This window comes from Tenrec ecaudatus, chromosome 2 (assembly GCF_050624435.1).
Source record: "Tenrec ecaudatus isolate mTenEca1 chromosome 2, mTenEca1.hap1, whole genome shotgun sequence".
In the NCBI taxonomy this organism is placed as follows: Eukaryota; Metazoa; Chordata; class Mammalia; order Afrosoricida; family Tenrecidae; genus Tenrec; species Tenrec ecaudatus.
The window spans coordinates 113081360-113105796 of NC_134531.1; the positions used below are offsets into that span (position 1 = coordinate 113081360).

The window sequence follows — 24437 nt, forward strand, 5'->3', positions numbered from 1 at the left end:
AATAGAAAGCTTGATTAGCAGTCTGACCTGGTGGAACAAACGCTAAATGCACTGTGAGTGGACATTTTCATCCATTTGTGAAGTTGACAGATGTCCTTAATGAGGCTTGTCATCAGTCAACATTTCACCTTTTAAAAGGGGAAACCCACTCACACACTGGAATGTTTTCCATAGTGCTTCCCTTGTAACCTGTGTCCAACATCACAACCGTTTCTGCAGCACTTTGCTCTAACAGGAAACAAAATTTCACAGCCACACGCTGTTCTCTTGAATCGGCCATCACAAAAAATGAGGTTCGGGCAAAACTGCTTTTTACAAAAAAATTCACTGTGACCAGAGAGAACCTGCTGAGGAGACAACACTGGGTGCACTGACTCGGAGCGAGTTGCTCGATGTTCATCTAGCAGGAGAAGTGTGTACTGTGGAAGTTCCACCAGCGGAGCTCTTTTCTGCTATTTCGGGGGTTACCCCCCTCCTAGGCTCCTCGCCATGGATGACAGTTGATCACTCCTTTTGGAACAGTGACTGCATTCCTTCCATCTTCTTTTAGTGCTGGCAGCACCAGTCAATAGTTTGCAACATCAAATCTTTGAGTGTGTCAATTTTTTTCTCCATTTCTCTTTCAGTGTAACTGTGTTCTTCCTTTTTGACTTTCTGAATGCAGGCCTTTGCATATTTTATGATAATTCTTTGTCTTCTTAAGCTGCTTTTTGAAATCTTCCATTGAACTCTTGTACCCACCATTCCTTCCATTTGCTTTAGCTACACTATGTTTAAGAGAACACTTCAGAATTTCTTCTGGTATCTACCTTAGTCTCTTTTTTTCCTGTTTTTTAAATGACAATTTGCTTGTTGTACATAGTATGATCTTGATAACTTTGTGTTTCTCTAAGCTAATTAGTGTTTGACCCATCAAATCTGTTCTTGAGATGTTCTAGGAAGCCCTTTATTCATTGCGATGAATATTATTACTTTTATGATGAAATTCAATTTTAAAAAAATAATGAAGTGAATGGGGTAAGTAGAGATGATAAATTTAAGATTCATCCTAACTCTAAGCCTTTATATCTACACTGATAGTTGAATTTACTAACTCTCAGAGGGTCTATGGTACTGAGTCTAATGCCATATTAAATCTGCAATTTCTGTACTAACTAGATTAATGCTCTTTTAGTGACTAGCTCATTATCTGAGATTTCAAATTAACAACACTAATTTGGAATTCTAATAGGCAACCTTTTGCACATTAGTGACATTCATCTGGCAGTGATAACGAATGTCAAAGTGCAAGGTGAGAATAATGCTGGCCGTGATGGTGAAGACTGCGTGTCAGCTTGACTGGACCACAATTCTCAGTAGTTTGGCAGTTATGTAATGATAGAATCTGCAATAGTGTAATATTGATTGACAGCAGTAATTCTTTTTTTGGTTATCTGATGTGGTTATCTCTCCTTTTCACAACCTGCTCTTTTGAAACTAACCATGTCAGTAAGTGAGGACAAGGTGTACTCACATTTTAATGTCTGTTCAGACAGTGCTCGTGATTTCTGTAGGTATTATGTGAATTTCTAAGACTATTTTCACATAGTAAACCAAACAAACTAAAATGCATACAATCTTGCCTTCATTGTATTAATAATTAGCCATTGCCAGCAGCAGTGGTAATATACAAAAGGACAACTGCAATTAATATTCTTTGAACTGTGCTGCAATGAACATAAGAAAGCAAATGTCTGTTTGTGGTGTGTCTCATATTTCTTTGGGCTATTGTTGGGTCGAATGGTATTCTATCCCCAGTTTTGGGGGGTATCACCATAGAACTTCACAATGATCACACATAATTTACAAACCCAACACCAGTGTATAAGATTTCTAATTTCCCACATTCCCTCTCCAGCATTTGTTGTTCTGGGGCTTTTAATTGAATTATTGTTGTGGATATAAGATGATATCTCATTGTTGTTTTGAATTGATTGTCTTCTATTGGGTGTAATTCCTTTATTATATTTAGTAGTTTATGTATGCCCTATAATAGGGCCTTTAAGTCTGTCCCAATTTTCTCACTGATGATTCTTATAACTCTGAAGGTATCTAATCATGTAGGTATCTCATCAATCTACCTTGAATTCATTTTTGCACATGGGGTGAAGTATGTGCTCTGTTTGATTCTTCTGCAGATGGTTATCCAATTTTTTAGCTCCATTTGCTGAAGTGTGTGTCTCTTACAATTAATTCTTATGACCTGTCCTGGTAGATGCTCACCTTCATGAGGAGATCACTGAAGTGAAGGGTGCTGTAGCAAAGCGTCGTGAAGAAACTAGACGGTGTCCAGATAGAATAAAGAATAGTATCTCGAGTCTTAAAAGGCTTCTATTTAAACAAGCAGCCATCTAAGTGAGGTGTCAACTAAGTCCATACAGTAGAACACCAGCCTGTATTCCAAGGATTTTACAAAATATCACCCAAATCTGAAGGACAGAATGGTAGCAAAGCTTAAATTTTGAACACCTGGTTTTCAGAAAGAGATGGATGACAGTGGTAACCCAACATCCATTTGCAGGGGGTTGCACGAGATGAAGCCGCCAGTGAGTTCCCGCTGGTCATAGCTGAGGGATGTGAGTAGCCTGGTTATCAGGTACAAACCGCTGTAAAGTCAATTATGTCAGATATAGGTAGGTTGAAATGTAATGTCTTATCATTTGGTCTCTTTTTGACCCATTCAAAATTTGTGTTTTTTTTTTAAATGGAGCGGTTTCCGTTCAGAGGGTGGTGCACATAGATTAAGGCTCCAACAAACCCCTCGGACCCCGGACCAAAGATGGGATCAGCCTCACTGTTATGCAGTAGATTGGAAAGTGGATTTTTGCAGACACAATTAGATTAAAATTAAACTTTATCATTTGAACTCCCTTTTGACTCATTTTAGATTTGTTCTAGTTTTTAATACTTTATGCTCTCCTTTCAATTGAGGTTTATCTCTGTTTTATTGTGTAGTTGTTGTTTTTTGTTTTTTAGTAAAAATGTTTTTGTTTTAGTGTGCTTTTCTGTATATTATATCCAGGATAGATAAATCTATAGAGACTAAATTAATAGTTACTTGAGGGTATGGCTGGGGAGGAGGTTGGAGAAATGATCTAAAACCAGTCAAAGAAGAAAATGTTCTAAATTGTGGTAATGATTGTACAACTCTTCTCGATATGTTTGGGCTATTGGATTAGATGATATGTGGATTATGTACCAATAAAATTTTTAAATGGATAGATAGATGTCCTTTGAGGAGTAAATATTTCATTTCAGGAATGAGTTCTACACAATTTTATTTCATTTCCGTTTTAAGTAACTAAACCATCTCTAATGATGGTAAATGTAAAATATATTTCCTGTGTGATTTCTTTGTTACCTCATATATGCTTAGTAAATATCACTGTTGTCATGAAAATGATTCAGTATACATATTGGAAACATAAATGTAATTATACAACTATTGCACTCTCATCATTTCTATGTAGTACCTGCATGAAAATGGGATTGTCCACCGTGACTTGAAACCAGAGAATCTTCTCTATGCAACTCCAGCCCCAGATGCCCCGCTCAAAATTGGTGAGAAATTTTCCTACGACCCCTTGTCTTAGACGAGAAGGATCAATTCATACTCTGGCATTTCTAAATATTTCTTAATCCAGTTGTGTTTTCACTAAATTTTCCTGAATAATTAGAATCTATAAAGTAATAATGCACGGTTCGGGAAGTTTGTGCTCTCTGTCCTGGAATAGTAATATTAACTTGGAGAATAATGTTAAGAGGTTAGTTTATTTGACCCTAAACCCCACCCCACCACCACCCCCCTCACACAACCCTGCAGTAAACGTTTTGAAGAAATGCTTCTGTAAAGGTGAACTTTGGAGATTTCCATCTATCCAACCCACCAAACTCAATCCACTGCACTCTAGTTGATTCGGACAAGAAGGACTCACAAACCCAGACCGCGCCTTGCATTTTGTGCATGCGTCTAGACAAGGCTGAGTGAAAGGGTAATGCTACAAAGGGACCAGATCATATCTGCATTTGTTTCAAAAAGTAAAAATCGTGGTTAAGCATGTGTCTCTAATCAGGGGAGGGCTGCAGACAAGCTTTTTAAAAAGAATACGCTTGTCATAGTTTCATTAGCATGACTTAAGAAAATAAGTCCAATCAACATGCAGTAGTCTGAGGGGATCGGTTGAACCAGTTATATTCAAAGCAGAGAGGCCAGCTCATAAGGCGATATTGACTATTTCTTAGAAGAATTCCAAAGCGACAGTTTTGTTAGATTTTCTTGAAGGATGGAGAATGATCATAAAAACTAATTATGAATGATATTTAAGAAACTTAAAACTGTATGGGTGGGAAAAGGCCAGGAAATTTGTTCTAAGGAAATGTTTGCCGTCACAAGAACGCACCGGCTCATTCTTCAAGGGTAGCACAGGCTGTCTGAAAGTCAGTGGACCCCGTGAACTCCACAACCTTTCTAGCACAGTCTGCGCCCTGAAAGATGCAGAATCTGCATTTTGGTGGAGTATTAAAGAGTGCAGAACCTATCTTGGATGTGTTGGAGAGATGGCAACAACACCGTCAGAAGTGCATCTACCTAAGCAGAGGTTATGTGGAGAAACAGTAACTTCACATTGTGTTAATAACGGGCACTACGATCATGTAGCAATACTTTTTGACTCACCACCAGATGAATGTAACAATTTTTGGTGGTGGGGGTGTGGGGTGTGGGGGTGTGGGGTGTGGGGGTGTGGCGGGGATGGAGGAACTAGACAAAATTTATTATTTTGTTTATTGACTTTCATTCTTCCAAGTCATTGGAGCTTTATTTTAATGAATCCAGAACACTGACCCAAAATGCTTAGGTGCATATTCATGAGTCTAGGTTCTGTTTAATGTGTTTATGTGAACACCTCCCCACAGAAATGTGGTTCCGCAGGAGGAGGAACCAGGTCCTCTTTTGCAGGAGGTAGTGTGGTTTGCAGCGATCCCGGGGTGAGCCCAGGGCTGGCCGAGTACGTTTAGGAAAGAGCAACTATTGGTTTGCACCCAAGTGCTTTAACCATCAGGTTTTCTCAAGCAGCTCAGAGAGCCCCTACCTCAGCATTTTAGAACTACATCGCGGGTTACCCTTTGTGTCCCTCCTTAAGTCAACCATCACTTCCAAAAGCAGAACATCTTTATTTCCAGCGCATTCTCCTTACTAGGGCTGGCATTGCATTCTGCCAAGGGCATTGCTCTTCGGATGCCATCTTTTATAATGTTCCTCCAATGAGTTCACTACATTTACAAGTGTGAACACCTTTGAGGACGAAGTGGTACATGGCTTGGAAGAGCTCAGACAACATAATGTGCTTTATGAAGGTAGGAACTTAACAAAAAAGTCCTGAAAGCCCTGCTGGCAGCCAGCGTGTTCTCATAATCACCCCTGAAAGGCTGCGGACAGCAGGGCTCCCTTTCCTTTGACATCACTTCCAAAGATTTCTTCCTTCAAGAAATGTCTTTAAATGGATAGCTAGATAATAATTTAGGCAGCGGAGCCTTTCTTGCTGAAAGGCTTCTTGCTGCTTTTGCTGATAGGGATCAGCACCTCAGTGGAAAGGTGGGTTTACCTTTGAAGTCTAAAATGGCATCACTTCTGCACCTGCCTCTCAGGAAGAATAGCCCGAAGGGTTTCCTGATGGCTCCTGAGTGAGAATGATGTCGTGCGGCAAATAGCTCATAATGCCAGCAGTTTGGGGTCATATTTTACTAAGGTAATAATTCTGAGGAATAAATAGAAAGGATGTTTTTGAAAGAAAAATGGTCTCTATTCTTTAGATGAGAGTAAATTCTTATCTGTCAAATACGCTAGGAAATAACATTATTTCTTTTCAAGCAGAATGAACTTTTAGATTTTTTTAAAATCCCTAATGGATTGAATTATACCCCTAATTATATACTATGCCATAAATCTCAGATTTAAAATATAACTACTATAACCATTATTTTAAGAAAACGATAGCTTATTGACTAAAATCCGAGAATTATGGAGAAGTATAAAGTGTATTGAGAAGTCATTATTACTGCAGGTTAAAGCAAGATTTTAGCTTTCTTTAACTTCTTTACCCAGGTGACCACCCACCCCCATCTGCCCTCAAACACAAAGCCAAATCCGTTTCATCTTCAATAACAAAGGAACGCATTTGTCCAAGGGACTTGTTTCATCAACCTGTTTTCTTTTGTTGTCAGCTGATTTCGGACTCTCTAAGATTGTGGAACATCAAGTGCTCATGAAGACAGTATGTGGAACCCCGGGGTACTGCGGTATGTGGTAGAATACTGTGATTTCACATTGGTTGTCATTTGAAATCTGTTTTGTTCCAAACGTTCGAATTTTCATTATTTATACTTCTATTTGTAAATGAATGTTCATTATTTATACTTCTATTTGCATTTCCAACCATACCTAAAGCATATCATTGATATCCAAACCACCTCCTGCTCAGCAGGAGAGGTCACGTGGCTTTCACTTGCCACCTCTGTTAGAACAGCTGGGGCAGAGGGAAACCTGAGAAAGAAGGCTGGGTACACTGACCCTGTCTTTTGGCAGTAGTTTGCCAGTGACCAACTCAGGAGTAGAAAAATAGGTCCTGGGGAAGCGGACCAGGGAAAAGCAGAGTTGTGTGGGGAATGGAAACTGTGAGCCCTTTACCACTTTCTTCATTTGCTTTTCCTCGGGAGGCTGTTCGCGAACACGTGTGACAACCATGGGAGTGGAGGAGGTGCTGTTGGTTGCTTTGCTGTCACCTCTGGCTCCCCGGGACCCCGTGCACGACAGCAGGAAGAACCGCCGTGTCCTGCACTATCTTCCTCATCAGTAGTCTGTTGGCATCCATCGTTGTGGCCACTGTGTCTTTTTGTGCCTTCCAACCTCGGGTCCTCATCTTCCAACACTCTATTTAGCAATGTTCTATTGTGATACAAAAGAGTTTTCATGTGATCATCTTAACAATACATATTGGGAGCTCTTTCTTCTTAGTCTGTCTACTATAGTGTTTGAAATACTAGTGGCATATCTGAAAACCTCTTAGCAACCGTTTGATGGGTAATGGAACAAAGGGGAAATCTCCAGTTATATTTGATGCCTCTGGCCTAACCTCTCTAAGACAAATGCAGACCACATTGGTATAATTCTTTTAATTCTTCATCAGTGGTTTTAACACTTGCTGTATAAATTGGAATAATACCTGTAATAATGTAGTAATTGATTATCCTTGATTTTATCTTCTCACAGACATAATTGTGCTTTAAAAAGATCTTAAAATATTCTTTTTGCTGATAAGGGTAATGCCATTGATCTTGAAATTACCTTTCCTGGCACAGTAAATCATGATTGCCCAACTCAAGATGGCTAATCTTGAGTCAATTCAGCTCACAGATCCCTAGGATATCAATTTTTGTGTGTTCTGTTTCATTCTTGACAACTTCTAATTTTCCTAGTTTCATTCTTCATACCTCCCACATTCTAATTATTAGTAGATGTTGGCAGCTGTTTCTTCGCATCTTGAACTGTATCCCATCAACAAACAAAGGTCCTGAAAGCTGTCTTCCGTCGACATCAGTAGGGTGGACTCCACCTTGAGGAGGCAGCTCTTTCCCGGTTGTATTTTCAGTGCCTTCCAAACTGAGGAGCTCATCTTCTGGCACTTTATCAGGCAGCGTTCTGCTGTCAATCATAGGTTTGTGGTGGCTAATCCCTCCAAAATGTACACCTATTTTTTCTTCCTAATCTCTTCTTAAAGAGGCTGGAGGGTATAAGGTTCTACTCATTGAGCTGCTAATTGCAAGGTCAGCAGTTTGAACCTACTAACTGCTCCATGGAATGAAAATGAGGCTGTCTGTCTCAGAAAGATGTAAAAGTCTCAGAAACTCAAAGGGACAATTCTACCCTGTCCTATAGGGTCATTATGAATTAGGATCAGCTAGATGGCAGTGAGTTTTTTGAACCCGTCCTGAGTCGGGAAGCTCCACAGAAACCAGTTCACTGCGGGTCACCTTGCTGATAGATGAAGTACTGGTAGAATAGCATCCAGTGTCGCAGCAACAGCCAAGCCACACCAGTATGGTAAACTGACAGATGAGTGGAGATCTTTGTCCAAATGTTTATATAAATAGTATTTGTTTATATAAATATTGTAATTTTTCAAATAATCAATTTTCCTAGTGAATTTAGAAATGCTATCCTTGCAGCTCAGTTTATACATTTAATAATTACTTAAAATTAGGTTATCCTATCTATCTATTTCTTTACTTTGTGTCACATATACTTGTTCTGGTACATAAGGCCCAGAGTAATGCTAAGCAGCTTTTAAAAGATCATAGAAAAATAGAATTAAAATGTAATGGAATTTTTTCCCACAAACCTTTGAAGCCCCTTTCTAAATTGATTTGTAGCTTAAACAAGATAGGCATCTATTTTTCTAACATTTGAGGAAATCTAGAGCTAGGCATTGCTGGTGGGTTATGCATATGGCTCTACAAGTAGTGTGGGTCTCTTTGTCTGTAGCATTACGGACCCTTTCTGTCTTGCTGCGTGGCTATTCTTTAACACATTGCCTCACCGTCTAAAGTGGCTGCATGGACTCGGGTATTACGTTTGCATTCTGAGCAGGAGGAAAGAAAAAAGGCTAAACACAGAAACAAACAAACAACCCCCCGTGCCATGGAGCCAGTGTTGATGCACAGTGACCCCACATAGGGTATTTGAAGCTGTAAATCTTTTTTTTAATATAATAGTTTTATTGACATATAATTCACGTGTCATACAATTTAATGATTTAAGAATATTTAAAAGAGGTGTCTAATCATCACCATAATAAATTTTAGGCCTTTTTCCCTGTGTTGTACCCATTATTACTAGCTCTGGATCTTCCCCCAAACTCCTCCTCGATCATAACCCTAAGAAACTATTAATCCAGCTACTATCTCTATAAATTTACCTATTTTGGATTTCATGTAAAGAAAAATATACATAAAAAGAAAAAACCCACCAAGAACAATAACAAAATAAATGGAGAGAAACCTCAATCCAAAAGAAAGCAGAACATAATTACTAGAACAAATTTAAAATGGACCAAAATGGAGAACAAATGATAGGGTGCTAACTTTTAACCTAACTGCATCTGCATTAGTCCACTTTCCCGTGGACTGAGTCTGATAGCAAGGCTGTTTACAGTTCTAGTCAGTGGTCAGAGGTTATTTCCCAGAGGCTTAATCCATGTGGGGCCTTGCAAATGGATTTTAGGACTTCATTCTCATCTATAGCCTTTGACAAACTGGTTGTGCAGAATTTAAACTTTAATACCAATTCCTCCTCTGATCTTGGATCTTATTATTTATATTCCCTGGGCCACACAGGCTGTTCTTCAGTGTGGACCTAGCTGGTACCTCACTTAGATGGCTGCTTGATTGAAGATAAGTCTTTAAGATTCCAGAAGCTATTCTTTCCGATAGTCGGGCACCACCTAAGTTCTTCACCACACTTTGGTGTAGGACCCGTATCTTCAGTGACCTCTTCGTGAGAGCAAGTATTAAGTAAGGCCACATCATAAAAATGAATTGTTGGAGATTATATGATTAAGTGCAAACTTAAAATCCATTCACATAACTATGGTTTCTTTATGACCCTGGTCCACTCTAGAGACCTCTTTATCCTTTTTTTTTTTTTGGAGAGCTTTATAAATCATCTTCATGGAGCATATGATAATTCTATTGATAGTATCATTAATTTGACCAATTGTATAGAATTTAAAATACTGCTGAAGACAGGGAAATAACTATGAACAGAGGGAAGCTGTTTAGACAGAAATACATGGATTGCTCACTTGTACAGACTAAGATTTTCAGTGAAGGACACAATAAAAACAGTGAGGGTTGGAATAGCTGCAAATGTATATGGAAGCAAACAACCTCATCTTTCCCTATCTGAGTGGCCGGGGTTTTTGAACTGCTGAACTTGTGCCATGATGGCTCCTTAAAGAAGAGTATAATTTTCTCCATTAAGTAGATTTTCTGAAGAACTGCATGTGTACTCCAGCAATATTTTATTATCCTGCACTATTTTGTTATCTACAACAGACAACAGGAAGTAGTCTTTTGGCTGGCTATGTTGGTTCATCAAATGAATTTAAGGTCTGTTATTAAGAAAGGATGTTGTATTAGAAAAAGCACTGTTTTTCCACAGATTTACATAGTAAGGTCTTCATACCTAGGGGAAAATATGTGACAACTTTTAAACTATACCTGCTCCTAGAAGTGTTTTTACCTTTTGAGTTATTTTTCTTAGCCTGCCCATGACCCTTCCTCCTAATGTCTCTAAAGTATATGTACTTATTGTCCTTCCTGATTTATTTCATGTCTCCCAGGTTGGGGGTGGTGGTTCTGAATTAGTTTCTAATGAGATTGCCATGTAAGACCAATAAATGACAAAGCAAATCAGCTGCCATTGACTCCAACGTATTGCAACTGCACCTACCAGAGTCGGGTGCTTTATGGGGTTTCTGAGGCTCTAGCCTCCCATAGAGCAGCTGGAAGGTTCTACTTCGGACCTTGTCGATAGCCCGATGCTTCACCCACTGCACCACCAAAGCCCCTTTGAGGGTCAGTAATAGTGATCAATACCTAGGCGAATCAAAAGAAAATTGAGAAAACAAATTAAAGTTGACATGCAGAAAGAAAGCTGCTGATGGGAAATGTCATGATTGTTATCTAATACAAAATACTAAGTATTACTAAGAGCTGGGTAGGTTGGAACAATTTTCTGAGAGAATTGAGCAGCCCTAGAATAAGAATATTTAGAAGAGATGACATGAAATGATCTTCCCAGGCACTTTCTGTGACTAAGCACATTTTCAAGGGTTTGGATAAAAACAAGAGCAGTTATTTTTTGTAGTAGTAGAGAGTGGTCATTGCATGACTGATGGATTCATTCACAGATGAAACCAACACTGACTGTCTAATCCAGTTCATATTAAGCATTGGCGTTAGTTACAGGAATACAGTGTGATTTCCTCTTTCAAAGGTATTATGAGATAAGTTCTCCAGTATTGATCTGCGCCCAGGGCTCAGGACACAGGGAAGAGGAAGTGATTAATCTCACTTGACAGGATATTTACACAGGAGGGGCATTTGGTCTGGATACTAATGGATCATACATTATGGACGGGCACTGCGTCGATCCATTTTGTTAAGTGTCTCCCTTTTTTTTTTCTTTGCTGCCCATCCAACCTACCAAACATGATGTCTTTTTCTAAGGACTGATTTCTCCTGACAACATATCTAAAGTACATGAAATGAAGTCTCACCATGTTTGCTTCGAAGGAGCATTCTAGCTGCCCTTCCTCCAAGACCGATTTATTTGTTCTTTGTGTAGTCCACAGCTCTTTCAATATTCTTTGCCACACCATAATTCAAATGTATAGATTATCCTTCAGTCTTCTTTACTCAATGTCTAACTTCCAGAAGCATATGAAGCAATCGAAAATACCACGGATTGGATCAGGCACAGCAGAATCCTCAAAGTGACATGCTTCCATTTGAACACTTTAAAAAGTCTGTGCAGCAGGTATATACAGTGCGATACATCAGCTGATCTCTTAACTCCAGGTTCCATGAGCATTGATTGGGCATCCAAAAAAGATGATATCCTTTATAGTTTCATTCTTGGAAAGACAGAGTAGACAATATTTTTGAAAGTCTGTGCATTATAGAATTCAGCCATTATTTTCTAGATGATTGTGTTAGTCCGAGTTGAGTAGAGAAACAAATCCAGAGACACTCGTATGTGTGTAAGGGAGAGCTTTATATAAAAGAACAATTGTATATCGAGAAAACATCTCAGCCCAGTCCAGATCAAGTCCAAAAATCTGAGATTAGCCCATAAGTCTGATACTCGTCCATATATTCCTCTTTAGACTCACATTGCCATTCACAATGATGCTGAATGCAGGAAGATCACAGGCTGGGGGTGGGAAGTCCTGTGGATCCAGTGGCGGTAGACCCATCTCCAGGGCTCTGGCTGCCATCAGTATGGCTCCGGGTGGCTTGTCAACAGGAATGTGAAGCAGTGAGAGTGTGGCCCACCTCCAAGGAGAAAAAGGTAGGAAATTCCCGGAATCCTCATGAGAAGGCCATGTGCACAAGGAGCCATCATCAGGTTGACTCTACCCTTCACTCTTAATCTCCTCCAGTTGACACAAGATTATGTAACTACTGCAATGATCCAGCAGAGATTTCTGATAAGGGGAATATATTTAAACAAAGCCTATGTATATAAATTAGTAGTGATGCCATTGCAGATGGATTAGAGGGAGGAAAGAGAAAGAAGACAGACAAAATAGAAAGCAATTGCCGGGTTCATTCCTACTCTCTGATATCAGAAGCACTCAATGCTTGACTATGGAGAAAGCATTCAACCTACCCTAAATTCAATCATTCTTTTTAAAAAAAATACAAGGGGGTACCCCAAAAAAACAGTGCTCATTTGTTTTTATTATGTGAGGGGGATGGTGCATTTGGTGTTCATTCCACCAGATCAGACTGTTAATCAAGGTTTCTACTTAGAGGTTCTGAAAAGATTGCCTAACAGTGTGCAATAAAGGCGCCCTGATTTGTGGCAGACAGGACGGGTTTTGTCACTGCCACAATGCACCTGCTCACTCAGCCATCTCAGTGCATCGGTTTGGGGCCCAAAAAAAGCAGCGTGCCTTTCTTGTCTCATGTACTTTACTCACCTGACTATGCTCCATGTGACTTCGTTTTGTTTCTGGGAATGAAGAGGGACGTAAAAGGACAATGATTTGACAATTTAGAAGAGGTATAGGAAAAAACAAGGGAGGTGCTGTCAGCCATCCAGATTGGTTTGAGAAAAGTTTCCAGGAATGGAATCACATATTTGACAAATATATTAAGTGTAATGAAGTGTACCTTGAAGGTGCTAAGGTGGTTTGGGGAAAACATGTAAATACATAGCTTTGGGGGAAAACATGTTTTTTGAGGGGATACCCCCATATACAATTAGAAAAATACAAACAAAAACTTTAATTTGATAGTAAAACTAATATTTTGCCCTTTTGATCTTGATATAAACAGTCATTTGTAACACTTAATGCCACCTTGTAATGGAGGCTTGTTTTCTGCTTATTTTATTTCCTACAGATATGCATTTTATTTCAAGATAATATAATGAGGAATAGGGGATTCAGCTATTGAAAGTGGTGAAGATGCTCCTTCCACGGAGTTAGACAGCTGACCCTGAGGAAAGGGACATTGCCATGTGATGGCAAAGAGAACGCAATGAGGGATCCGAAAGGCAAGGCGAAGGCACTCTGCTGACCTTCCAGGGCTAGTCTGGTTATCAAGAGCGCAGATAAAAGGGCTTTGTGCATGCTCACATGCTAAACAGATATGTGCAATTAAGAATAGGCTCAGACAGGTTTGGAAGTCCCAAAAGAACGAATTATTGTGCTTATATGAGCAAGGTTCAAATTTTTATATAAAAAAATAAATCTAGATTTTCTTGCTTTTGTCAATGCCTTTATTGTTATAAAATTCATGTATCATACACTTCCATAGTTAAGTCATTTTTAAAAAGCGTTGTATGTACATCAGCACAACAATTCTAGTGCACCATCCTCCCCTTCATATATTCATTATTCATATTTCCCTCAACCACCCCATCCCCAATAAGCTATTCCATCAGTTATTGTCTGTAAACATCCTCCCTTTCTGTGCTTCATAAACAGAGCAGCAAAAAAAAAAAAAAAGAAAGACCACCAGCAATATTAAAATAAGCCAAGAGAAATTTTCTGTCAAGGAACAAGAGAAATCTTTAAGCCCAGAACAAACACAGGATAGATCTAGAAGGAGGTGAACTAGCCAGGTAGTATACTATGGTTCCATCCACCAAAATTACGTTTATGATACTCTCTGCATGACAGCAAGGCTGTTTTCATCCCTCCACCACTGTGGCCAGAGGGACCGGTGAGAGGCTTGATCCGAACAGGCTCTCTACAGGTGGTTCCCACTGTCCTTCATGGCACTATGTGTATTGGGTGCTCACAATTTAAGCCCTAATGCCTTTCCTTTCAGCATATTCGGATTTTGTTATTTGTCATCTTTGGATCACACAGTCTGATTTGCTCCTTCCGTGTGGTCTTATTTGACTCCTCACTTTGATGGCTACGTGTTTGAATACCAGCTTTCAAGAATTGAGACACTATTCTGATTGATAGCCGGGCATCATCTGCTTTCTTCACCACACTGTACTGTAGCACCCATATCTTCAGTGATTACTTCATGAAGGAAAATATAGAGCAGAGCCATGTCTTAACTGTTTTTAGATAGGCGCTACAATTAAGTTGGAGCCCAGAATCCATCTGCTTGTCCACAGGTTATTATGTGTGACTGTGGTAAACGTTAGCAGTCTTACTATCATTTTATGATTATCAATCATCCCCCAGGGCATAAAGCAACTCCATTAATAACATCAATAATTTCTTCAATGGCATGGAATTTAAGGTACTGTTGAGAAAAGGAAGTTATATGAGTTTAGTCCAGCTGCAAGAACCACAGTCCATGAGCTATTGCTTTGTACAAACTGAATTCTTAAATGATTGAGCTCAGTTTACTTTGGCCATAGGGGTTAGTAAGTACTCGGGGAGAATTTCCCATAACATACCTTGCTAGGACAAGATCCGTGCCTATCAGATTAATACTTGTCATATTAACGCAAGGAGGGCATTAAGATAATAAATATATGGTGGTTTTTAAAACAGAGCATTCTGAAATTGCCTTCTCTAAATACATTTTGGAGCTATCCCTTATTTGTATGCATATATATAAATTCATTTCACTCATTTATATTTAGGATGCTGCTGATCTTGGGGTATAAACATAGTGGTCACAGGAGTTGTAATCGGCATGTTTTGCACTTCTACAAATATAAGACAATAATATTTTTCAAAGAGAAGACCCAAGTTCAAGAAGTGTAGACAACAGAGCAGGGGTGGCTGTGTGGTTGGAGGTGGGGCTTGCCCACACCACTAATCACAGGTTCGATGGGCACAATTGTACAGTTGAAATATATAAATATTATATTAAAGTCATCGAGAGCATGAGAGATAGAACATATTGAAATAATGGAGTCAGACATGTTTGCATACTCACCTCAGCCCTACTTGCTGGTCCACATGGAGAAAGGGAGAGGGGAAGGAGAACAAGGGGAAAGGGAACAGGGGAGCAAGGATGGAAGAGGAGAGGGGATCCAGGGAGGAGTCAAGAGAGGACGGTCTTTTATTGCTAACTCAGGCCTATATATATTTGGGGTCAATGCAAGCCCACTAATTACAGGTTAAGTCATACATCACAGGAAGGTGTTGCACTATGGGTTATACAGCAATGAGAGGGGGACAATCCAGGGATATACACGCAATAGGAAGAGGAGGGGTTAGGGGTATGCTTGTGACAAGAGGGGCAGATACTAGATTCAGAATGGCAGTTTAATTTTGGATATCATGGAGCAGGTTTGATCTGTTCTCTGGATCTCCATAAGAACCATTATCAGTAGGGTGTAAACCCACCTATAGGAACCAAGCTAATGGTGTCAAGCCTTAGCCCATTGTCCCCAGCAGCAGGGAGCAGGGCCTACCTTAGTCTGGAGACTGATTGCCTTCAGGGAGGATGTCTGTAAGCATCTGACCTCCCCACATGTCTTTGAGGGAGATAAAGCTGGGGAAAAGTCTCTTTATAATCCCAGAGCTAAGGAGGAAACTATTTGTAGAATTAGCTATAAATAAGACCCAAGATCAAGACTAATGGGAATCTCTTTGCATACTCTAGAATGGATTTTTTCAGAGACTTTATGTTTAACTTGAAAATGCTGCTGAGACCCATAGAATGTACAGGAAGTGTGAGTTTGTTGTGAGGATAGTTACATCCAAGGTCAATTACCCTTAATTAGACAGACAGTGCCTAGTTTCTACTTTTTTTCAGTTATATTAGTTTAAGAAATGCCAAACATGTTCTTCTTTTTTGGTTTTCTAGTTCAAGGTCTTTGCATATTTGTAAAACTTGACTTTGCCTTCTGGAGCTTTCCTTTGAAATCTCCTGTACAACTATTTTAGTTCCTGATTTCTTCTATTATTGTTGCTGTTGCTGCTGCTGTTGTTAGGTGCTATTGAGTTACTTCCAGTTAATAGTGACCCTCTGCCAAACAGAGCAAAATGCTGCCTGGGGTTGCACTGTCCCCTCTGTTGTTGTGTTTAGAGCAATTGCTGTAGCCATTGTGTCAGTTCATCTTGTCAAAGGTCTTCCTGCTTTTTGCTGCTCTTCTGTTTTGGCCAAACACATGTCCTTTCCCAGGCATTGATCTCTCCTGATACCATATCCAAAGTACATGAGATAAGACATCACCATCTGTTCTTCTAATAAGCATTCTTGCTGTACTTTTTCCAAGACAGATTTGCTTGTGCTTTTCCAGATTCTTCACCAGCACCATAATCCAAATGAATCCGTTCTTCATTCTTCCTCAGCTACCCTACATTCAAGAGCAAATTTCAGGACGTCCTCTGACATTTTCGTTCTCTCTCTCACCTTTTAAATGGCCTTTGTGTTCTTCAGGTACAATGTCCTTGGTATCACCTTGCAACTCATCTGGCCTTCAGTCATTATTGTTCAGTGCATAAACCTATTCTTGAGATGGTCTTTGAATTCATATGGGACCTTTAAATTCAGATTGGGGGTCTTTGAATTCATCCTTTGGCTCTTGTGGACTTGTTTTAATTTCATTCAGCTTCAGCTTTAATTAGTATATGAGCAATTGATGGTCTCTTCCACAGTCAGCCTCTAGTCTTGTTCTGACAGATGGCTTTGAGTTTCTCCATTATTTCTTACCATAGATGTAGTCTATTTGATACCTGTGTACTCATCTGGCAAAGTCCACATGCTCTTCTTGCTCTTCAAGTAAGATATTTGAAACCCACAAGTCATTGGTCCTGCAAAATTCTATCATTAAGTTCTTATGTCATTTCTGTCACCAAGTCCATATTTTCCAGATCATGAGGTATTTTTGTTTTCACCTTTCACATTACAATGACCAGTAATTATCAATGCACCTCGATAATATGTTTGGTCAGTTTCAAACTTCAAAGTGTGGTAAAATCTTCAATTTCTTCAGTTTTGGCATTAGGGGTTGTTGGCTACATTTTTCATCATAATTCTTGGTCTTCCTTGTAGGTGTATGGATATTATTCTAGGATAATATCAAGTATCCTTGATACTATAATCAAGATAGAATTGGAAATATTCTTTTTGACAATGAATACAATGCCTTTCCTCTTCAGTTTGCCATTCCCAGCCTAGTGGGGAATATGACTTAGCAAATTTGAAATGGCTAATTCTAAAGCCCTAGTGGCTGAGTTATTATGCACTGGACTGCTAATTGCAATTTCAGCAGTTCAAAACTACTAAATACCTCTCAGGAGAAAGAGGAGACCTTCTACCTCTGCAGAGAGTTACAGTCTCAGAAACCAATAGGGGCAATTCTATCCTGCATCCGTATTGACTCAGCGTCAATGAGTTTTTTATAAGGTTGCTATGAGTTAGGATTTACTCAATGGTAGTGAGTTTGGTTGTTCTTTGTTTGTTTGTTTTTAATTCTTAGGATATTGAGTTTTAAGCATTTCATTTCATTTTTTATGATTTACAATTTTCTTAGATTCATACTTTTTCCATTTTACAGTTCCATTATTAATGTATGTGTGAAGCTGTTTCTTCTCATTTTGAGTCATGTCACATCAGGAAAGGAAGGTCCTGAAAACTGCTCTCTCGTCATCATTAATGTCTGTCAAGTTTTCTTTGAGGAGGTGGCTCTTTGCTAATTGTAGTTTGGATGCCTTCCAACCTAAGGGGCTGCTCTTTGGGCACTATCACAAGACAGTGTTTCTCTGCTGTGCATAAGGCTTTCCTTGGCCTTTCAGAGTTTTCTTTTTTGGTGGATTTCCAGGTCCTTCTTCCCGATCTGTTTTAACCTGGGAGTACTGTTAAAACCTACCAATCATGAGGGTCACTGCTGGTATTTGAAATACCAGTGGCAAAACTCCACACATAGAGCAAGATGCAAGCTACCACAGTGCAACAAAGTGACAGAGAAGTGACAGCCCTGCCTTTAATGGAAGGCTTCTTCAACTCTATCTTTTGAGGGCATGAGTATTTATGTTATACCATGTGTCATTTTCCAGGGGAGAAAAAAAAAACAGGAAAAGTCACACATTTGGTCTCATTCATAGAGCCTTTCCCTGGGCTATTAATAACAGAGGGTTCCCAAAGCCATGAATCTTTTCTTTTATTTTAATCACAGATGCTGTGTGTTTAAGGAAAAAGTCATGATTTCCTGGGAAATGTGCCCAGTCCAAACAAAATTCAAGGCCAGAAAATTAGAATTTGAGTCCAGATAAATAAAATCAGTAACTAGTGCCCTGAAATAGTCTTTGAAGGGTTCAACATTGAAGACAGTCCAACATCTTCCTGTTGAGGAGGAAAAAGGAAAATCAATCTGTCCATTGCTCCTCATAAATATGCTTAATAAACTGCAGTGTTAACTATCAAAATGTCCTAATTAGTTTAAGCATTTAAATATCAAAGCCCGTGAATGATTCAAACCCACCCACACCAATCACAGATGAGAAGTACAAGCTGTTATAGTAGAAAAGAAACCATTATGGTAATGAGTTATATAAAAGAACATTTTCACCTATTATCAATTAGCTATTTATAAGCATAGCTAATTTAACTAGCTACATTCATATTTCATGTTTCTACTGTCTGCTTATGTAAAATTTGTTTTCAAGATTCAGAAGCTGTTAAGAATTTATTTTCTTTCACTGCTTGCCAGGGCCTCGTTAGTGTCTGAGACATCCTATTGGCATCAGTCAAATGAAATATTAATACATAAAATGTGCATGTGTTAATAAGCCCCTTAGTGCACTGTTGCTTTGCTATTATACAGACCTGAGTAATAGCAAGTGCACACTGTGCTTCTATTTTAACTGCCATGGAGGCTGGTTCTCTGGCTTCTATCAGATGCAGAGATTGCTTTACTTGATCCAAGTGTGAAGACGCCAGCTAGCCAGTTTGGAAAACTGGTACTGAGTAATAACTGAAGCAGTCTCTTATAATTACCAATATTGATTACTAATCGAGGTGATGGCATTAAAACAGTGACATGTTATTGCCAGCTGTGTGATCCAAGGATTGTAAATAATAAAATCCAAGATCAGAAGGAGTGGTATTAAAGTTTAATTCTGAGTACCCAGTTTGCAGAAGGCTATGGATGGCGGTGAATGCCCAAGATCCAATGCAGAGGCCGCCAGGGATCAGATGCAGGATCCAGGCTAGCAAAAGGAAATAGCCCTTTCCAGAGTGTGCTTAAATAAGTCACACACCTGAGGAAACATCCTCAATTTTATCAGGGCTGTTGTGGTGCTGGTTGTTTATATCATCAAGTCAATTCTAACTCATACTCACTTTATGTGTAACAGGAAAAACGCTAGTCCGGTGCCATCCTCACAATTGTTATGTTTGAGCCCGTTGTTGCAGCCATTGTGTCAATCCGACTCCTCAAGCGTTTTCCAAATTGTTGCTGCCCTTCTATATTACAAAATGTGATGCCCCTTCCCAGGGGCTGGTCACTCCTGATAGCATGTCATGTGTGAGATGAAGACTCGCCGTCTACTTTCTAATGAGTATTCTGGCTGTTCTTCTTAGCAAAACAGATTTATTTATTCTTTTGACAGTCCATGCACGGCACTTTCAATATTCTTCAGCAGCACGGGAGTCCAAATGCATCAAGTCTTCTTCCATCTTCCGTATTCAATGTCCAATCTTCACATTCATATGAGGTTATTGAAAGTATCGTGGCTTAAGGCAGGCACACTTTCTTTCTCAAAGTGACATCCTTGGCCCTCGACATTTTAAAGAGCTCTTGTGCAGCAGATTGACACATTGCAATGTGTTGTTTGATTTCTTTTAATAAATCATTTTATCAGGGGCTCTTACAGATATTATCACAATCCATCCATCAATTCTATCAAGCACATTTGTACATATGTTGCTGTCATCATTTTCAAGACATTTTCTTTCTACTTGAGCCCTTGATATCAGCTCCTGTTTTTTTCCCTCCCTCTCCTAGCCTCCCACCCTCATGAACCCTTGATAAATTATAAATGATTATTATTTTCATATCTTACAGTGTAAGATGTTGTAAGATTTACACCATCCACTGTCTCCCTTCATTTACGATTCTGTTGTTCATCCACCTGGTTTGGGGGGCTGTTGTACATAGATCACTGTGATTAGTTCCCCCTTTTCTACACTTGTACCCCACCTTCTCCCCAACCCTCATGGATCACTACTCCCATTGTTCCTAAGAGATTTATCTGCCATGGATTCCATGTGTCGAGAGCTCTTATCTGTACCAGTGTACATGCTGTGGTCTAGCCGGATTTGTAAGGTAGAACTGGGGCCATGATAGTGGGGGGAGGGGGAAAGAAGCATTAAAGAACTAGAGGAAAGTTTTATGTTTCATCAGTATTATACTGCCCCTGACTGACTCGTCTCCTGTGACCCTACTATAAGGGGATATCCAATTGTCTACAGATGGGCTTTGGGTCTCCACTCTAATCCCCCTTGTTCACATCGATATGATTGTTTATTTGGGGTTTTCTGATGATGATGCCGATCCTGTCAACAACACGTGCTCTCACAGGTTGGCGTGCTTCTTCCATGTGGGCTTTGTTGCTTCCCTGCTAGATGGCCATTTGTTTAACTTCAAGCCTTTAAGACCCCAGATGCTATATTTTCTAATAGCTGGCCACCATCAGCTTTTTTCACCATATTTGCTTATGCACCTATTTTGAATACAGTGATTATGTTGGGAAGGTGAACATCACAGAATTCCAGGTTATTGGAACAAAGTGTTCTTGGTGAGGGATGACTTGAATGAGGCCCAATATCTGTCTGCTACCTTGACACAACATATAAATGTACATATATAGACCTATATCCCGATCATTATATATGAATATATTTACATATATACATGCCTATATTTTACCTCTATAAATGGCTTTGTCTCTTACTTCTTTCCTCTGTTTCCTTTTATTTTCCTCCTGTCCCACTATCATGTTCAATTTTTATTCAGTTCTCAGTAATTCCTCTCGACTACCTTGCACTTGATCAAACCCCACCAGGCATTCTACACCCTCCTCTCCATCGACTTTAGATCTCTTATTGGTTCCGGTGCGGGAGAGTGAGACCTAGCACAATTCCCACACTGTGTCTCCCATGCTGTCCCCTGCAGCTCAATGATTGATTTCTTGACTGCTGCTTCCTTGACCATTGATGGTGGATCCAACACAGTGAAAACATTAACAACTTCAGTCTTTTCTCCATTTATCCTCATGTTATCTACTGGTATAATTGGGAGGATTTTTGTTTTCTTTACATTAAATTGTAATCCATATTGAAGACTGCATCCCTTAATCAGCAAGTGCTTCAAGTCCTCCTCCCCCCCAGCAAGGAAAGTTGTGTCATCTACGTACCACATGTTGTTAATAAACCCTCCCGTCAAGCGGATGCCTCATTGTTGATCTATTGCAGCCTCTCGGCTTATTTGCTCACCATACATATGGAATATAGTAAGAGACTGCAACCTCAACACATAACTTTGCTAGTTTTACACCTTTCAATTTTCCTTTCCTCCATTTGTGCAACTTCCTCTTGATCCATGGACAGGTTCTACATGAACACAATGACGGTGGTCTGGAATTTCCCTTCTTCTCAACACTGTCCATTATGTCCCATGATCCACACAGTCAAATGCCAAAAGGGTTTTACATTTAATTGTTTTAAAAACAATATTTATGGCTTAGTTTGATGACTGTAGAATGAGTTTCCTAGTGATCAGACCGTGAAAGAAATAAAGAATATGTTGATGCTCTTGGGGTAGATCCAGTGTTTAAATTTGTTAATGCCTCTATAGATAATATTTTCAAAAAGAGCAGCACAAAACTGGTTTCTATCAAAGTCCAAATAGGTTCCAAATAGCCAATAAAAAACTGCTGTGTCACTCCATCTTCTCTAATATCAATACCTCCTGCTCCACTCAGCATTCTCCTTCTTGACTTTAGGTTCCATATTTCACTAAACGGTCACATAGAACTCATGAACTGACAGGAAGATGGCTCACATACTTTTGGAAGCGAGTGCATTTCAAATCTGTGGTCCACGCCTATGTTTGAAGGCCTTTCTTAATGCTACATGAGCTGATGTGCTCAAATGGGCAGGTTAGATAACAGCTCAAAAGGCTGCAGAAACCAGTGAATCATATTAGATGATGGGCCACTGGCACAGTTCCCAAGAACTGACAGACAAAAGACAAAAGTATTTTAAGTACAGATCATACCCTCAAGGAAACTAAGAGTTATAACTTGAGGCACAGGCTCTAGTACGGTGACAGATACAACTCACCCTAATTTTTCATCAGTAACGTAATGGACATGTCACTCTAAAATAGTTCCATAACCACAGGCATCGAGACTAGGGTTTATAATATATCTCAAAATGGATGGATATGGCTAGAAGGGTTATATTAAGTAATTCACAGCACTGCATGGCCCCTTTCTGTTTTGCATATATTGCATTGTTTGTTTGTTGTAGGCTAACGGCTCCCTGAGCTCCCAAGCTGGTTAAAATAGATAAGTGCTAAATTACTAACCCAAAGGCTGGTGTTTCAAACCCACCCAGAGAAGTCTCAGGAGAAAGGCTTGAATTGGAATGGGCTTGATGACAAGTTACACCCAAATTTGTTGTCAAGGGAAATACTTTTTGCTTGAACATTTATAGGTTTCTAAAATGTTTGTTAAAATAAACCAAAGGCCATTGCCATTGAATCTATTCTTGTGCATCACACGCCTATGGAACAGAGTGAAATAGCCCATAGTATGGCCACGGTAGTAAATCTTTACAGAAGCAGGGTGTCCGTTTTCCTCCTGCTGATTAGTTGACATCCAAGCACTTAACCACTGCACCACTGTATTCGCTGCCATTAAATCAACTCTGCCTTGCAGCGACCCTGCAGGACAGGGTAGAGCTATTGCTCGGGGTGTCTGAGACTCACTCTTTATGAACGTAGAAAGCCCATCTTGCTACTGTGGAGTGCCTGGTGGTTTTGAACTGCTGACCTTGTGGTTAGCAGCCCAACACATAATTCACTACGTCACCAGGGCTCCACTGCACCACTAGGGCTCCTTAAAATGTTTAGTTAGAAGAAAAATGAAAGAATAAAGTAATTGTTTAATACTTTATCAGGTTTAAAAGATTAAACTTATAGTATTTTATTAAAAATAAGCAGAATATGCTACTTTCCACTTATCAATGATACACACACACACACACACAGCATTCAGGGACTAGGAACTAAAAGGAATCTCAGGATGATGTACAGCAACTGCCAAAAGGTTGCAGGTTTAAAACTACTCAGAGGCACATCAGAATACAGGTGTGGTGATTTACTTCTAAGAAGTCACAACTTTGAAAGCCTTATGAAATAGTTCTACTCTGCACACATGGGGTCATCATGAATCTAACTCAACCCAATAGCAAGTAATAAGATAGCTAAAAACTTTTTAATAATACAAATATCTTAATGAGCTCATTGAAATGTATCACACTTAATATTTTAATATGCCCAATGAATATTGTCATTTCCATTATTTCTTATAATGCCGTTAATAGAACACTTTTCCATGATTGTCTATCAGAGTACAAGTTTATGATTTCAAGGATAATTATAATACATTGCCATTCTGCTGCTTCTGAAAGAACTAATGCAGTCGATTCACTATGCCAAAATGAAAGACAGCTTTTTGACAACCTAAAGTTTCACAAAAGAGATTTCTGTCTCACTCTCAGCAAAAAAGAAATTTCATTAACCTGGAAGCGACACTCTCTATAATAGGTGCATACATTTGTATGACAACTCTTGTGGACAGTAAACAAGCAAAAAGAAACCTGCTAATTCAAAATACAAGATTTTAGGATCACTTCATAAAGGACATTGTGTTTTTATTCATTTCCAGAAAGGTAGACAACTAAAGTGAAATACAAACACTATGAAATTGCACTGGTAAGCTGATTGACTAAAGCAGGGGGCCTCAAACTTTTTAAACAGGGGGCCAGTTCACTGTCCCTCAGACCCATTGGAGGGCAAGACTATAGTTTAAAAAAAACACTATGAACAAATTCCTATGCACACTGCACATGTCTTTTTTGAAGCAAAAAAGACAAATGGGGCAAAAACACCCGGTGGG

General features: G+C 39.3%; 1 protein-coding gene across 1 annotated transcript in view; it reads left to right on the forward strand.

Moving 5' to 3' along the window:
• Window positions 1–24437, forward strand: part of CAMK4 (calcium/calmodulin dependent protein kinase IV) — a 297915-nt gene that overhangs the window by 230049 nt on the left and 43429 nt on the right. The window contains exons 6-7 of the mRNA XM_075543081.1: window positions 3510–3600; window positions 6262–6336. Coding sequence (XP_075399196.1) covers window positions 3510–3600; window positions 6262–6336 — 166 coding nt within the window. The remainder of the gene's footprint in view (window positions 1–3509; window positions 3601–6261; window positions 6337–24437) is intronic.